At 43.2% G+C, this 17517-nt stretch overlaps 2 protein-coding genes across 2 annotated transcripts in view; one reads left to right on the top strand and one right to left on the bottom strand.

The window, feature by feature from the left end:
• Positions 1-17517, bottom strand: part of Fndc3b (fibronectin type III domain containing 3B) — a 383188-nt gene that overhangs the window by 357409 nt on the left and 8262 nt on the right. The gene's annotated exons all lie outside the window — the stretch shown is intronic.
• LOC123464422 (basic proline-rich protein-like) overlaps positions 619-17517 on the top strand; it is a 195545-nt gene continuing 178646 nt past the window's right edge. The window contains exon 1 of the mRNA XM_045161278.1: positions 619-840. Coding sequence (XP_045017213.1) covers positions 619-840 — 222 coding nt within the window. The remainder of the gene's footprint in view (positions 841-17517) is intronic.

Raw genomic sequence — 17517 nt, 5'->3', positions numbered from 1 at the left:
ATAATTCCAGGGCTCAAGAGGTGCAGGCAGGAAGGTTAGGCATTTAGGACATCCTCAGCTATAGAGAGTTAAGAAAACAAAAACAGGTATTTAGTAAGCATCACAAACACTGGTCATCTAAAGTCAAGACCTCTCACCACTTACAGGAACTGACTACCTAACTCAGTCTTCTCTCCTGAAAAGTCGTTATGAATTCCCTAAAGGCCCGGGTAGTGAGATGCCTAATGGTTTTCAACCTTTCAAAATAAAGGTCCTCCTGAGCCAAAGACTGCAAAAGGAGAGGAATATTTGCCTAAAAGCTTTCATTTGCTGGATGATAGATAAACATCCTCATACGTAATCATCCGGCCAGCATCCTGGAAAGAAAAAAAAATCTTATGCTAAAGGTTAAGCAAGTTTATACAGGTTATCAGGTAAAAATGTTTTCAGTGATTACTTTTCCATGGCAAAAAAAAAAAATACTTTGTTGACTTAGAAAAATAAATAAGTGCCTCTATCTTGTGCCTGAGCCCTGATTTCTTGCCAGACATAAGTATTCCAGATACATTTTATAGTCTCACATCCTCTCTTCCCGGTCATTTCCCTGAGGGTTCCTCAGTGGGGTTACTGGTGTCGGCCATGGAGTCATCTGGGGCCTCTTGTCCGTCTCTGGGCGTCGGGATAGTTCTGCCTGCCCTGCGGCTCTTACAGTTACGCTGCCCGCGTACACAAAAACCGTTCAGCCGTCTGCTTCCACTCACCATTTCTCCTGGACCCGGTGAATGTGGCAGAGGTGGCACATCGCATGGCGAACAGTCGGCTGTCTTGTCTTGTCATATTGATGGATCTTGGATCTCCCCAGTATCCGCTGCCATCTCCTTTCTCCCCTAATGTTCTAGCATGGCTACCAATTCCACCGCCTTGACCGGGAAGTCTGAGGTCCATTTTAAATTAACGGAGCCATCTATGCATATCCAGCTACTTCGTGAATGGTCCATGCTGCCACTTGCAACCCAAAATCTCAACCAAAAAATAATAATAATAATAAAGCTGTATTTTTTTTTTCAGAGTAAAAAAACTTCATGCCCTAACACTCTTTGGAATTCTTCCAAGCCTTTTACTTCTTTCTTTCTTTCTTTTTTTTTTTTTTAATATTTAAGCTTCAAATTCCCCATGTGACAAAGCACAGTTAATGTGAGGAGTCCTGAGAGCTAACCACAGAGATACTCAAGAACTACAAGCTGGGGGGTGGGGGGAGGGAATTACCATGGGATATTTTTTTATAATCATGGAAAATGTTAATAAAAAAATTTTTAAATAAAAAAAATCGAAAAAAAGAACTACAAGCATCAGTCGTCCTAAGACCCTCACTGTGAAAAGTCTAGAAAAGAAAGCCATCGTTTTATAAATGGATGCTAACTTAGAAAAGGTGAAGAAACACTGCCCTGGGATGTATCATGTCACGTGCTGCAGCACCCAAAGGTGTGCTACAATGGAGCTCACATGGAAGCTATGACAGTAATCAAGAGCTGCATGCCTCCCGTCTCCTTGTAAGTACCTGTAGTGATACATAAGGAAAAGAAACATGGAGGGCTGGAGAGATGGCTTAGCGGTTAAATGCTTGCCTGTGAAGCCTAACGACCCCGGTTCGAGGCTCGGTTCCCCAGGTCCCACGTTAGCCAGATGCACAAGGGGGCGCACGTGTCTGGAGTTCGTTTGCAGAGGCTGGAAGCCCTGGCGCACCCATTCTCTCTCTCCCTCTATCTGTCTTTCTCTCTGTGTCTGTCACTCTCAAATAAATAAATAAAAATTCAAAAAAAAAAAAGAAACATGGAATCGGTTGGAAAAACGTCAGAGGCAAAACAGTAAGACAAGGGCGGCTTCCTGAAGACTTTTTGAATGAAGACTAAGAGAAAGAAAAATGCTCATGAAGCCCCCTTAGTTCACTGCTCCCTCCTTGTAAAGAAATGGAAAGTTCTTGACTTTTGCACTTTACTTAAAGTTCCAGGAAGCAGCAGAAAGCTCTATGTGTGCATGACGTGCGGTGACAGAGCTAATGCTAACACACGGTTTGTCCCCATGTGAACTACAGAGCCATTTAGGTGGGGTGAATCATTCCACCTCCCCTTGGCACAAAGACTACGACACCTGCTTTCTCCCAGCACAGGGTGCTTCTATGATTGTAAGCAAGACTCGGTGACTTAAGGTCCTCCGCTCATGATGTACTTCATGGGAAACTAGACGTTGGGGGTCTTAGAATGAATTTGAATGAGAATCTGGACTAGAACACCCCAATAAATGAGAAAACTGGGCTGGGAGATGGCTCAGGAGACAAAGCGTCCACCACTCAAGCCTGAGTACCTGCTTCGATCCACAGACTCCACATAAGGAAGTCAGCAGCCTTGGAGGGTTCCTGCAATCCCAGCCCTCTGGCTGAGAAGGGAGGCGAAGACAAGAGAACTGCTAAGCAGCCCAAGTCCAGCACAGCGACAAAGCAACAAAATTGAAAAGAACTCTGCTTCAAATGAGGTGAGATGGTGACAGGCTGTTGCAATTGTCCTTTCCCCTACACACACACACACACACACACACACACACACCATGGCATGCAGATGCTTGCACTCACATATACACAAACGCACACATGAATATACACACAGACACATTAAAAAAAAAACAGCAAAATGGCAATATACTCTACATACTTGGGCTGCATGTCACTGAGAATTCAGGCTGGAGCTGGGCTGCAAGCCTTCTCCCTGCTGACTGTCAAAAAGAGTCTTAACAGGGCTGGAGAGATGGCTTAGCGGATAAGCGCTCGCCAGTGAAGCCTATGGACCCCGGTTCGAGGCTCGGTTCCCCAGGTCTCACATTAGCCAGATGCACAAGGGGCGCACGCGTCTGGAGTTCTTTTGCAGAGGCTGGAAGCCCTGGCGCACCCATTCTCTCTCTCTCCCTCTATCTGTCTTTCTCTCTGTGTCTGTTGCTGTCAAATAAATAAACAAAAAATGAACAAAAAATAAAAAATAAAAAAAAGAGTCTTAACAGTCTTAACCAGCAGAGGACCCTGAAAGCTTTAGGGTTGAACGGCCTGGCCAAATGTGCCAACTGGTAATATAGTGGCCTGTATGCTACAAGGGAAACCAACTGCTCTCTGAATTTGAGGACTGCTCCATGGGAGGGAATTCATGCCTGATACTGAAAACCTAATCAAAAGCCTACAGCTGGGGAGGTCAAAATCCTTAGGGGAATCTACTTGTTTTAAAAGTTAAGGTTTCACTCTTAAACACAGCACAAAACTGGGCACGGTGGTGCACATCTTTGATCACTGCACTTGGGAAGCAGAGGCATTCAAGGCCACCCGAAGACTACGTTGTGAATTCCAGATCAGCCTGGGCTAGAGAGACACCCTACACCCCCACCCCAAAAAAGAAAAAAATCAGCACATAAAATTAACACTGGAATCAAAATTAGGTGCAAAACTAGGAAATGTAGGTGTAGAAGTAGTGTGATTAGGATATGTGATAACAGGTTCACATATCTTGTTTCTTTGTAACAATATCAATTTCTTTCCTTGTTATAGAAACCACAAAGTAACTTCCTGTCCTAATGAATCTGCATGTTTGTGCTCTCCAGCATGAATGTGGCATAGGGAACTGCAAAGTAATCGGAGGGAAAATTGTAACAAAGCCTCCCTTCAAATGGGTTCCCAGCAGCTAAAGAGGTCTGGGAGTAACCTGGCAATTTGCAAACGTATGGTAAAAAGGCAAGAACTGGGCCAGGCCTGACATTCAAGAAGGCTGTCTACACACCTAACCTGCTCATAAGCTCATTCATGATTTCCATATGGATAAGGGCCAAAAGTCCTGATAATCAAGACAGGAAAATGTCACTTTTTTAAAAACTTGCACTCTTTCACTCTAGCCCAAGAATCTATCTCTGTACAGCCCTGGATGATTTTTTTTTTTTTTTTTTTTTGCAAGTCAGAGAATTAAATTTTCTTCATTTCCAGCCAGGGGCCACTCAAACAAATATAATGGGTGTAGACAGCACTTCCTGCCTACTGTAAGAAAATAATGGGATTGCCATTATTAACAGTGCCCAAGGCTTGCACTGAGGTGGGGCTCTGAAGAAACTGACCTTTATTTTCATCATTTAGACTGCATTGACTGACTGGCTTTAAAAAGAAAAAAGAAAGAGGATGTTATTTTTCCCCCAGCATTAAGGTCTAACACTGGCTCACTCACTCTGGTTGAGCAAGACAGACTCCAAACCCAATTATGCTTTCCTTCAGCTATGTTTGCCTTCAAAAGAACTACAGTAAATAGCCAACTGAAACACAGTTCTATTTCTCGTCTCTTTTACTTTCTTGGAGTTACACATCCAATACACAAGAGGTCAGTGAGGTCAGGTATGTCTAAAGCAGAGAATGTTCGACTCTATTCATCAACACTTCTGACCACTCATCCTATGTCACTTTAAAGACATGTAAGGTCAAGGGGTAGGAAGGCGGCTCAGCAGGCAAAATATATGTCATAACTAAAGTATGAGGACCTGAGTTCGGATCACTAGTATCCATGTGAAAGGTGGCCATGGTGGCACATGCCTGTAATATCAGCACTGGGGAGATGAGATGGTTGGAGGATCTCTGGGACTGGCTGACTAGTCTAGCCAAACACATGAACTCTAGGTTCAGTGAAAGAACTTGTCTCAAAAAGCAAGGTGAAAGGTAGCTAAGGAAGACGCACACACATACACATAAAATCATAAAAAGTTTCCACGTAGCCAAGTGTGGTGGCACACACTTTTAATCCCAGCCTCAGGAGGCAGAGGTAGGAGGACTGCCATGAGTTCAAGGCCATCCTGAGACTCCATAATGAATTACAGGTCGGCCTAGGCTAGAGTGAGATACTACCTCAAAAACAAAAATAACACATTTTTTTTTTCAAAATAAAAGAAATGAGCATTCAAACACTAAGGTAGCCAGGTTTCAAGAAATACTTCCACACCTTCACCTGCCACGCACTGTCCCCTACCCAAGTGTCCTGATGCGATGACAGAGATGAAGGATGTGTCTGAGGTGCAGACCCAGAGATGAAAGGCAGGTCCTGGAAGCCCCATGGCTTCCCCCACCCAGGTCAAGGTCTGGGCTCTCTTAAAATCAGTCAGAGCAACATCCACCAAAAAGGATGAGGGAATGGAGGGAGTGGCTCTCCTTTAAAGTGACTCCCTTTGATCCTAGACTTAGAACAGGAAGCGGAACTGGAACTGTCACATATCTACTTAAAAAGAGACAACCTCTCTTTAGAGAGAGGCAGGGAGGGAGAGAGGTGTTGGGAGGTGTAACATTTGCCATATGAAGCAACGCTTGGCATTCAGAAATGCCTGGGCCCTCAAGAGCTTCCTGTACTCACGACTCCAGCCTTTGCCAATACTAGCTGACAGACAGAGACACGGTCAGACCTGGAGGATGAGCAGGAAGTGGCCACCTGAAAAAGGACAGTCACAGGGTCGGTGGTGAAACACACTAAGGGCTGAGATTCAACGGCTTTTACATAACGCAAGTGTCCTGAACCATCATCGTCCCATTAAGAAGAACAGCAACCACACTCTGCCAGCACAGGGTAAAGCAGCCCCGCGCCCACCGCACGCTGAGCACTATGGGAGGCTGAAGACACAGACGCACAACTTGCCTAGTCACAGCTCAAAATTCACACAACAATATCTTAAACTCAGACCTTCCTCCAGAATATTTAGGCTCTATCATCTCACTACATCTGATTTAAGTAAGAATTCATCTTCTGGGCTGGAGAGGTGGCTTAGCGGTTAAGGCGCTTGCCCGTAAAGCCAAAAGGCCCAGGTTCAATTTCCCAGGACCCACAAAAGCCAGATGCACAAGGGGGCGCACACATCTGGAGTTCATTTGCAGCAGCTGGAAGCCCTGGTATGCTCATTCTCCCTCTCTCTTTCTCTCTCTCTCTCTCTCTCTCTCTCTCTCTCTCTCCCTATCTCTCTCTCTCTCTCTCTCTCTCTCTCTCACTTGCTCAAATAAATTAATTAATTAATTTAAAAAATAATTTAAAACAAATAAAAGAATTCATATTCTTACCAAAAATATTAACCCCACGTAAGTGATTTTACATGACCCAAATATGAAAACTGTATGTGATATTCTGCTATTATTTATGGACCAGGGCTAAAGAATACTAAAAAATCAAACAGTTTCTCTAAACAAATATTTCCTTTCAATCTAACATAAACTTTCTAGAAAATCATCTACACTTTTTCATGAAGTGTTATGAAAGATATTTCTTGGCTATAATATCTTAAAAATATATATTGTGAAAAATAGTACTTGGCTATGATTTCTTGAAAAATGTTATGAAAGATATTTCTTGGCTAGAAATAAACGTTATTAAAGACATAAAAATATGCCAATCTGTGCTTTAAAAAAAAAACGAAAGAGCTGGAGAAATGGCTTAGTGGCTAAGTGCTTGCCTGTGAAGCCTAAGAACCCTGGTTCAAGGCTTGATTCCCCAGGACCCACATAAGCCAGATATACAAGGGGGCACATGCATGTGGAGTTCATTTGCAGCAGCTGGAGGCCCTGGCACACCCATTCTCTATCTATTTGCCTCTTTCTCTCCATGTCACTCTCGAATGAATACATAGAAGTAATCAAAAATAGTTTTTTCTTAATTTTAAAAAGAAAGAAAAGGTCAGCCGGGCGTGGTGGTGCATACCTTAAATCCCAGCACTCGGGAGGCAGAGGTGGGAGGATCACCATGAGTTCAAGACCACCCTGAGTCTACATAGTTAATTCCAGGTCAGCCTGGACCAGTGTGAGACTATACCTCAAAAAAGAAAAAAAAAAAAAAAAAGAAGAAGAAGAAGAAAAAGGGTTTTCATTTGGCTGCCAAGCAGAACATCTGACAGCAGGATAGAAGTGTCCCTCTACTGAACTCACCGATGACTCAGTGGAAATGAGAATTTGGAAAACTTGCATCCCACATGAAATGGAACAGGAATGAACTCACCCACCTGGGCAGTCCTGCATCCTTCCTAAGCACTCCCTTATCCGCTCTGATCACACCCACCCTCCCAGCTCCTAAAAAAAAAAGCAAGAAAAAGATGTTAGGGACATAGTTCAGTGGCCAGAGGCACTTGCTTACAAAACCTTCCAGAAAGGGTTCAATTCCGCAGTACCTAGCTGCAAGGTGGCACACCTATCTGTGATCCCAATGTGTCTACCACAATAGGAGGCACAGCCAGGAGAGTCCGAAGCTCACGGGCTAGCCAGTCTGACAGTTTGTAGTCTGGAAGTTCTTTTGATTCAGCAAAAGACCCTATTTCAAAGAAGGTGGAACATGGACACCTCAAAGTTGTCCTCTGACCTCCTCGCACGTGCCATGCCACCCCCCCAACCCACACACACAAATAAATTTTTAAGTTAAACACACTTAATCATTAGTTTGATCCTCACACTGTCACAAGATGTGAGGGTCTGTACCAAAAACTCCTGGGCACTAGAACAAGGTCCCAGTGCAGAAAAGGCACATGCGTAGCCAGCACTGAGGATCTGGGGTGTGGGGGGCTATCTACTCATGGGCACTGTACCACGGACGGTCTTCCTTTCACAGCAGGAGAGAAGCAAGAAGGGGCTTCTAACCACCCTCACCATTCCATGGGTACACTACCTCCACAGAAGCACATAGGTCCTCCCAGACCCCAAGAACGTTTCTGTTGACACCCTGGGGTGGCTCAGCCTTGGGGACCACATCTGTACTTGGCTGTCTTTGCCAAACCCATCCCACACAAAACACAAGGAGGGAAACAAAGTCAGTCCTCCCTTTAGAGCCCTGTCCTTAACTCACCTTCAGTGAACTCCCTCTCTGAAGATGGCATAGAAAGCTAAATGATTTCTAACAAAGGAAACATTTAGGAGTGCCAGCTCCCAGGTTTGGCCTGGGCCATCTGGGAAGGAGCAGGCTCCTCGGAATCCTGAGGTCATCTTTATAATTAACCACAGGAGCTGAAGTCCAGCTCACAGGGACGAGCCTCACTCTACCCAGGGCTGTGTCCCTCCCAGACCTGCGGCCATCTCTGGTACCACCCAATGCACCACCCACCCACATACACACACACACACACACACACACACACACACATACACACACATGATTCATCTTTAGAGCAAAGAAAGGATCATTATTCAGATAGGACTTACTTTTCCAGATGCAAATTATAGCTACAGTATCTTTCTCTATACACACACACTTACATGAAAAACATCCAGAACGAACAAAACTGTGCAACTGAGTGAAAAGACGTAACATTTGCAATGTGTCTGGACAACATGCATGTCACTACCATTTCTTAACTAACTGCTTCAGACTTTTCCCGCATACGGTGTTAAGTTTCTTACACATTACTTTCTGTGAGGTATACTTTTGTTCTCTGCGTTCTCTCATTCTAAGGTTAAACTGCTATTGTAGAAAACAATCCAGGGAAATATCCCTCTTGGGAGATGTACAGAATATTATTATTATATCAAAAATAATTTTGAGGTTTCTGGGCAATAGACAAGTTGAGCACATGGGAGGCACCCAACTAATACTTGGCCTCAATATTCAGCTACCCGAGGACACAGATACACATTGTACCAAGCCTGGAGAAAGAAACCAGGAATGAGAGTGGGGCCAGGCATGGCGACACATGCCTGTGATCGCAGCACTCAGGTGGCTGAAGGAGGAAGGAGCAGTAAGAGACTGTGAGTTAAAGGCCAGCCTGGGCTACAGAGCAACTTTCAGATGAGCCTAGGCTATATTATTGTGACTCTGTCTCAAAACCCAAAACACAAACAAAACAAGTAGTCAATGAACTATTGAGTAGCAGTCTAATACTGCCGACAGAAAGTTCTTTGAGTTAGTGAAGGTGACCACAGTCAAGGTTCTGAACATTTTTGGGCATGTCTTCTATTATCAGTTTATCTGGCATATGCCCAGTTCTGCTGGTAATACTGACAACATCCACAGGAAAAACAGAAAGGACATTTACCTTCTAGCATAATTTAATAAATAACATATGTGGAATGTACACAAGCACAGGATACATGTTTATACTTTATCTCAGGCTTGCAGTCACAGAGTATTTCACTATAGGAGATAGACACATAAATAGACATATATATGCATATATATGTGTGTTTTTTGTTGTTGTTGTTTTTTTTTTTTTTTTTTTTTTTTGGTTTTTCGAGGTAGGTCTCACTCTAGTCCAGGCTGACCTGGAATTCACTATGTAGTCTCAGGGTGGCCTCATACTCGTGGCAATCCTCCTACCTCTGGTTTTTTTGTTTTTTTTTGTTTTGTTTTTTTTTTAACAGGAGGGTTTCTGTCTAGCCCATGCTAACCTGGAACTCACTCTGAAGCTCCAGGCTGGCCTCACACTCACAGCAATCTTCCTACTTCAGCCTCACAGAGGCTGAGATTAAAGGATGCACTACCACACCCAGCTAAATGTTCTTATGTCTATATAAAACTGTTACCCAAGGGCCATTGGTTTACTTTTCCCCCCAAAATACATACACGCATGAGATGATAAAACTCCACCATAGCCCAACCTTTCTATTTGTTTCTATTTCTATTTGCCTTCTCATCTAAGTACGTTTCTCAGTTCACCTCTTTCCAGCCACTAGAGAAAACTTCTTTGATTTATTTATTTATTTACTTTTAGATCAAAATCCTTAAACAGATGGACTACCAACAGGGCCAGCTCCCCAAGTCTGAATTGCTCAAACTTGTCTAGTCATATCTTCCACTGAGATGCTTGATAAAATACAGATTCCCCAATCTACTCTCATACAGAAACAGTCGGAATCTTTTCCACCTCCTACCTCAGCACATAGCCCTGTAGTATACCAGGGAGATTCTTCTCTTATCAGTTCTCAAATTCTTTCTACCACACGCCCTTTGACCTTTCTCCATAGCTGAGTTTAGCATGAAATAGGGGCCAGTACTCTACAACATAGCTTCTTTTTTAAAAACGATTTCATTTGTATGTTTGGTGTGGGTATATGTGTGCACTGGGACGCATGTCTGTGTATGCATGTGCCTGTGGAGGCCAAAGGTCGACATCAGATAACTTCCTCTATCACTTTTCTGCCTTACGATGTGAGACAGGGTCTCTCACTAAACCCGAGGCATGCCAACTCAGCTAGTGTGGTCTACCAGCTGGCCCCAAGGGTCTGCCTGGTTCTACCTCCCTGGTACCAAGATTACAAGTACACGCCACACCCAGCATTGAGATAGGTTCTGGGGATCCAGAGTCAGGTCCTTAAGCTTACAAAGCACGTACCTTACCGAATGAGCCATCTCCCAGGCCACATAACACAGCTTCTTAAACTGTGACTCAGGACCTCATATGGGGCTGTGTTACTGAATGGAGGGCGGGGCTCACCATGCAAAGTTTGGCAAAAGTACTAGGTTTCTGAATGTGCAACTAAAAAATCAAGCATGTGAAGCCTCAGAGGTGTTTGAGGCAGTATCTTCCCACACTGCACCCTGTGACTTCACTGCGGCCTTGCTTCCAAGCCCACATGCACGCACGTCACGTACGCCTCACAACCCCATGAGCGCTGCTGGAGGCACCTCAGATCCAGACCTTTTTAAAATATTTTTATTTATTTGCAAACAGAGAGACAGAGAGAAGAGAAACAGAGAATGGATGCACCAAGGCCTCCAGCTGCCACAAATGAAGTCCAGATGCATGCGACACTTTCTGCATCTAGCTATATGTGGGTAGTGGGGAATGGAGCCTGGGTCATTAGGTTTTGCTGACAAGCACCTTAACGGCGAGCCATCTCTCCAGCCCAGATTTAAAACTTCTGTTATGTGAGGAACTTAAGTGTTATTACTATCTGTACAAAGTTTCCTGCTCTTATAGAAACATAATTGTTAGACTTCTTTTGGTTTTTTACTATTCATTTATGTCATGAGCATGTAAGGACAGGCTTGCCTGTCCAGAGTAGATAAGTTAGAAATTAAGAGTGACGATTTGCAGTGACGTAATGATAGATAAACAGACATGTGTGCATTAAGATTGATAAGTCTTAAAGTGTATAAAAAGAGACCCGAAGAACCGAAAGCATCTCTCTCGCGCGCCACGATGACTGACTGAGACACGCAGCTCATTAGTCCGAGACTGAGAACAACATCAGCGAGCCAAATCTGGAACGCTCACCAACGCAAACTCCAGATCGTCCGTAAGTCAATCCAAAGACTTACGCCGGCGGATCAAGACCGCAGCCGATCCGGTCTCCGGAGGCATCGCTACGGTGAAATCGAAAGTGAACGTCGCAGCTCGAACCTCGCTAGGAATCAGGTCGTATGATGTTAGACCTAATCAAGATATTGTTATGTTAGGATGAGTATTTGGGTTTATGTGTTTTTGGCTTTAGTTGCCTTTTGCATGATATGGTCTTGCTTGTGTGTTATAACAACATCAGTAAACTCTCTTGCAAACTTACCAGCGTCTCTTGTGCCTTCATCTGCAGAATCCTCTCTGTGTAGTGATAATCTAGAGAGTGCTCGCGACAATTTATTAAAGAGAGAGAAAGAGAGAGAGAGAACAGGCATGCTAAGTCCCCTCTAGCCAATTCAAACAAATTCTCGATGCTTGTGCCACCATGTGCATCTGGCTCACATGGTTTCTGTGGAATCGAGCCTGGGTCCTTAGTCTTTGCAGGCAAGTACCTTAGCCACTAAGCCATCTGTCCAGCCTCAATTGTGAGATTTTTAATATTTTCCTACCATCATTCTTCACCATGTATGCTTCAAGTCAGTGGATCTTTGGATTGTATTGCTAGAATGTGTGATTTCGGGCTCTTGAGTTGCTGACTTGAGTTTTATAAAAAAGAAATTACGTGTTGAATCTCGACTTGCAGTTAGAACAGAATTCCCACAATTTCTGAAACGGCCCCAAACATACCTCTGCATATTACATGCAAAGCAGTATTCTCACCACTGATGGTTATAATATCAAAGTATGAGATGGCTTAGTGGCTAAAAGCACTTGCTCACAAAGCCTGCTAGTCTGGTGTTCAATTCCCCAGTATCCACAAAAAGCCAGATGCGCAAAGTGACCCATGCATCTGGAGTTTGTTTGCACTGGGAAGCAGCCCTGGATGACCATTCATTCTCTCTCCCATATATACACATCAGCTCTGAAAAGCACTGAAGGTGCTCTGTGTCTCACCTATGAAATATTCAGACAAGATTTCATTCTTTTGTAAAAATAAACAAATACATCCTTTTCATTATAATGAAAGTCTGCAATAAATGGTAGAATTTAGTATACCAGAGAACTACTTAAAAACAAATGCTCTGGGCTGGAGAGATTGCTTAGTGGTTAAGATGCTTGCCTACGAAGCCTAAGGACCAATGTTCAACTTTCCAGATCCCACATAAGTGAGACGCACAAGGTGATGCAAGTGTGCAAGGTCATCCGTGCAACAAGATGGTGCACGCAAATGGAGTTCAAATACAGTAGCTGGAGGCCCTGGCATGCCAATTCTCTCTCTCTTACTCTCTCTAGTACACACTCTCTCTCTCTCTCTCTCTCTCTCTCTCGCTCTCGCTCTCGCTCTCGCTCTCGCTCTCGCACATAAAGAATCACCTGTCAGATTACTTCCAACATCTTAGCAAGGCATTTGGGGGGGGGGGGCGGCTTAATGTCTCTCTTATTAAAGGATTATTCTAAGCTACACAAATCTCCACAAAGGTGTCTTTCCTTTTTAATTATCTTTAGTGTGCATGGTAGCAAACACCTATCTCAGTAGTAAGGTTCATTGCCAGTCTCTGCTACATAAAAAGATCCTGTCTCAAAAAGAAATTATCCTCATCTGCTTTTCTTCCTCCCCCCCCCCCATGGTTTTTTCAAGGCAGGGTCTCACTCCAGCTAATCTTGAATGCACCTAGATCCTCCTACCTCTATAACTCTGCCTCCAGAGTGCTGGGATTAAAGGCATGAGCCACCATTCCTGGCTTCACTAATAATTTCTGAACTGACTCCAATAAACAAGCAAAATATACACAACTAAAGCCATCCTTGTAGGGATAAAGAAAGGCTTGCTTAAATGTTCTAAATCAAATAGCAAAGGGGGTGCGAGGGAATCCACAAAACTTTCCAGAGGATTTTTTCCCTGGAGGACTTTTGTTTCTTTAAAATGGCAATAAATGAAAATCTAGGTTTGTGCAGAATATGACTCATGCTGTCTTAATTTGCTTAATTAAGTACTTATTAGTTCCTTACTATGACGAAAAGAAAAATTCAACAAACTGTGGGAACACAAAATTGTCTATAATTAACCTGGCCCATGCTTCAAACTGATCAAGGCATCCTCTCCGAGTGCCTAACAAGAGGTAGTTTAAACCCAACCTGGGAGGCCATCATCTCAAACACAAAGACCCTAAGTTAGACTGGAGGCATAAAGCGTGTGCTTCACCTACATGAGCCTTGAGTTCCATCCCCACCACAAGAACAAGAAAAGTAGCTCTATTCAAAATAGTGATCATGCGATGGAGAGATGGCTTAGCACTTAAGGTACTTGCCAGCAAAGCCAAAGGACCCAGGTTCAATTCCCCAGTACTCAGGTAAAGCCAGATGCATGAGGTAGCGTATGCATCTGGGGTTCATTTGCAGTGGCTACAAGCCCTGACATGCCCATTCTTTTTCTTTTGGCCTCTTTTTCTCTCTCTCTCTCTTTTTTTCTCTCTCTCTCTCATAAATAGATAAAAAGTTTTTAGGACTGGAAAGATGGCTTAGCAGTTAAGCACTTGTCTGTGAAGCCTAAGGACCCCATTTTGAGGCTCGATCCCCCAAGACCCATGTAAGCCAGATGTACAAGGTGGCACATGCATCTGTTTGTAGTTGCTAGAGGCTCTGGCACACCCATTCTCTATCTGCCTCTTTCTCTCTTTCTGTCACTCTCAAATAAATAAATAATAAATTTTTAAAATTTTAAAATACTGATTATCCCTATAGCCAAGAGAGACAATGAGACCACCTTGAGAAGGATAAGTGTCCTAAAAAGGGCAGATACAGCGCCAACAGAAGTTTAAAAACATGAGACATTATCTAGAATGATGGCTCTGTAACACACTGAAGGCACGCTCAGAAGAATGGAATGTTATTTTCTCATCAGTGGGCCAACATCAAGAGCATTCTGTAAACACAATGTAGTCATTCTTCACACTGTTCCCTGCTTATATGGAGACCATAATTCTGGGTGTTCAGATATCAACTGGTGATTAAAAATATGAGCAGCCATGGCATGACTATCTACATAATAGAGTTTGCCCATCCATTTGTTATGCATCCAGCAATATGTACACACAATGTACATGGTGAATACAACAGAGACATACACCGTTCCAGTCCAGAAAAAAAAAAAATACACAAACATACTTGTCACACCCTGGCAATGTCATCATTTTCCAAGTGCTCAGGAATGAACAGCTAACACCTGTGTCACAGTACATCCAATATCATTTCCCCTGTAACCTTTTCTTATTTGAGATATGGTCTTATTCTAGCCCTGGCTGACCTAGAACTCACAGCCATCCTCCTACCTCAACCTCCTCCTACATCAGGTGCCTGAGTGCTATCCCTGGAACTGTTTGAACAAAGGTGAATCTTTCTACTAGAATTTTTAGCTGATATTTTCAATGTCTCTACTGTGTACTCTACCCATGAGACTTTGTTTCACATCCAATTGGTTAAGTGAAACTCTTGTTCCATCGTTGGATTAGCGATCCAAATAAACCCAATGTGAAATACTTCAAAAGTCGTGACTAGATACCAGGTACAAGTTCAGACGAACAAAGCAGAATATGACGGGCTTCTTCTCAGTACCCCCTGCCTACACAGGCTGTGCAGTCTAAGGAAGCAAAGAATGTCACTACATGATGCTCATCCAGAAGTAACTGAATGACTTAGATCATTTTGGGGGGCGGTGATCAAAGTCGTTCCTCAAGGGCTAAAGATGACATTCATGAATAAAGTAGAAATATACAGTACTTATACTGTGTCTGGTTCATTTCACTTAAACATCATTTTCAAAGTTCATTTATATTGTACTATGTATTGAAATTCTGTTCCTTTTCATAGCTGAATGATATTCCATTCTAAATATATACCAGATTTTAATTATCCATGTCATCTGCTGGTGGATATAGTTACTTCACTGCTATGATCACCAGTTTAAAAATATATGTTTGAGTCCTTGTTTTCTTTTGGTCTATACTTCAGAATGTAATTCTGAGGAATATGGTAATTCTGTTTGAGTTTTTTAATATTTTATTTTTATTTATTTGAGAGAAGGAAAGAAGCAGAGAGAGAAAATTGGCGCACCAGGGTTTCCAGCAACTCCAGATGCATGCACCACCTTGTGCATCTGGCTTACGTGGGTCCTGGGGAATTGAACCTTTGGCTTTGCAGGTAAGTTCTTTAAGCACTAAGCCATATCTCCAGCCATTTGTTTGAACTTTTGATGAACTACAAAACTCTTCTCTACAGCAATGTTACCATGTTTCATTCCCCACTGCAATACACATAACTTCTAATTTAAGGGATCTGGAAACATGCTGTGATTCTCTCATTCAGAACAATGCTGACGTATCTTAAGCACAGCAATTTTTCCCAAGACAAGAAAAACCACAATAGAAAAAGACAGAAACAATAACATGTAGAAAATTTATTATTTTTTTCTTAAATGATTTTAATGATAGAAAATGCAAGCTGGGGTTTTTAAATTGCTGTTGTTTGTTTTGCTATACTGGAGCCTTGTATAGTAGGCAAGTAGTCTATCTCTAAGCCACATATACCCACAGCTCCCCCTCCAAAAAAGTTTTTTTTAATTAAAAAAAATTTTGGTTATTTTTATTTATTTATTTGAGAGTGATAGAGAAAGAAAGAGGCAGATACAGAATGGACATGCTAGGGCCTCCAGCCACTGCAAATGAACTCCAGATGTGTGTGCCCCTTGTGCATCTGGCTAACGTGGGTCCTGGGGAAACAAGCCTCGAACCTGGGTCCTTAGGCTTCACAGGCAAGCACTTAACCGCTACGCCATCCCGAAGTTTTTTAATAGGAGAGAAAATGGGACAGAGTTTCCTTGAACTACATTAACTATTCTACATAATATAGCCTGTCCTGTAAAACTTAGGCAAATTTGCCCAGAGTCTTCACTGTGTGCTTCAAAACTCGTATGTCTGAGTAACTGGGCATAAAATAGGCCGATAGTTACTTACCGCTGAACAGTTCCTACAGCCCCACCAGAACAGTCTTGTTTTAGTGGGAGTATAGGAAGAAGATATGCAATTAGGTTATGTAAATACTACCTTCAGCGGGTGGAAGATAGGGCTCAGTTGGCAGAGTGCTTGCCAAACATACACCAAGCCCTGGGTTTGATACCTAGTATCACAGAAACCAGCCATTTTCTGTTGCAGCGACCTTCTCATTGCTGGGTCAAAACATCCAACCAGAAGCAGCTTATGAGAGGAAATGATTTATTTCAGGCTTACAGGCTGAAGGGAAAGTTTCATCATGGTGGGGAAAGCAGAGGCTAGACATCACATCTTGCCACAGCAACTGGCAGCAGGCAGGAAGAGTAAGCTAGCTGGCCACCACTAAGTGGGGGTAGGCTAAGGAACCCCAAGGACCATCCTGGCAACACACCCCCTCCAGAAGGCTTCACCTCCCAAACTGCCACCGGCTGAGGATTGAGCATGAGGCTTAATCACAAACACATGAGGCGCTGAGAGACACTTTGCAATCAAACTACCACAGAGCATATGCCTGTACCCCGAGGTAGAGACAGGATGATCAGAAGTTCAAGGTTATCCTCAGTTACATAGTGAGCCGGAAGCCAGCCTGTCTGGCAGCAGACCCTGTCTCAAAGGACAGCAGCAACATCCTTCGAGCCCTTCAGACTTCTCTTAGCAACCTGCCATCACCTGTTTAAAGATGAAGACAGAAATAAACAAACAAGTTGTTTGTAGCTGCACTCCATGGGCTGGACTGGAAGGCAGCCTGTGCTTAAGGCTCTGATTTATTATGCAGGTAAAAACTAGAGCCGGGCTTATACAGGCACACCCTCCCCAGTTCATGGAATAACATAAGAAAATGTTACTTTCATGGCCCCCGCAAGCAGCACCCACTTTCCAGGGCCCCACATTTCTCCACAGAACCCCAGCAGCAGATTCGGCTTCCGGCTGCTACACTGCAATTTCACAACTGCTTTGAAGTTTCCCCAACGTGCTAAAAGGGTTTGTTCTCTTAATTAGGTAAATATTTCTCTGGTGATCTATTCAAAGTTTTGACATTTACATATAGACCAGGAAGCCAAAGTTTTCCTAGCTTTGCCTAGATAGCTGCAAATTCCTAATTAGTTACACCCAGAACAATAGGGTCATTTTTATAGGGACCCCTCTTTCACAGACTGTGGAGAATCTAAGTCCCGTATGAATAAATTAAATCACT

Source organism: Jaculus jaculus, chromosome 11, assembly GCF_020740685.1.
Source record: "Jaculus jaculus isolate mJacJac1 chromosome 11, mJacJac1.mat.Y.cur, whole genome shotgun sequence".
NCBI classification, from domain to species: Eukaryota; Metazoa; Chordata; class Mammalia; order Rodentia; family Dipodidae; genus Jaculus; species Jaculus jaculus.
This window is presented reverse-complemented; position numbering and strand designations above follow the sequence as displayed.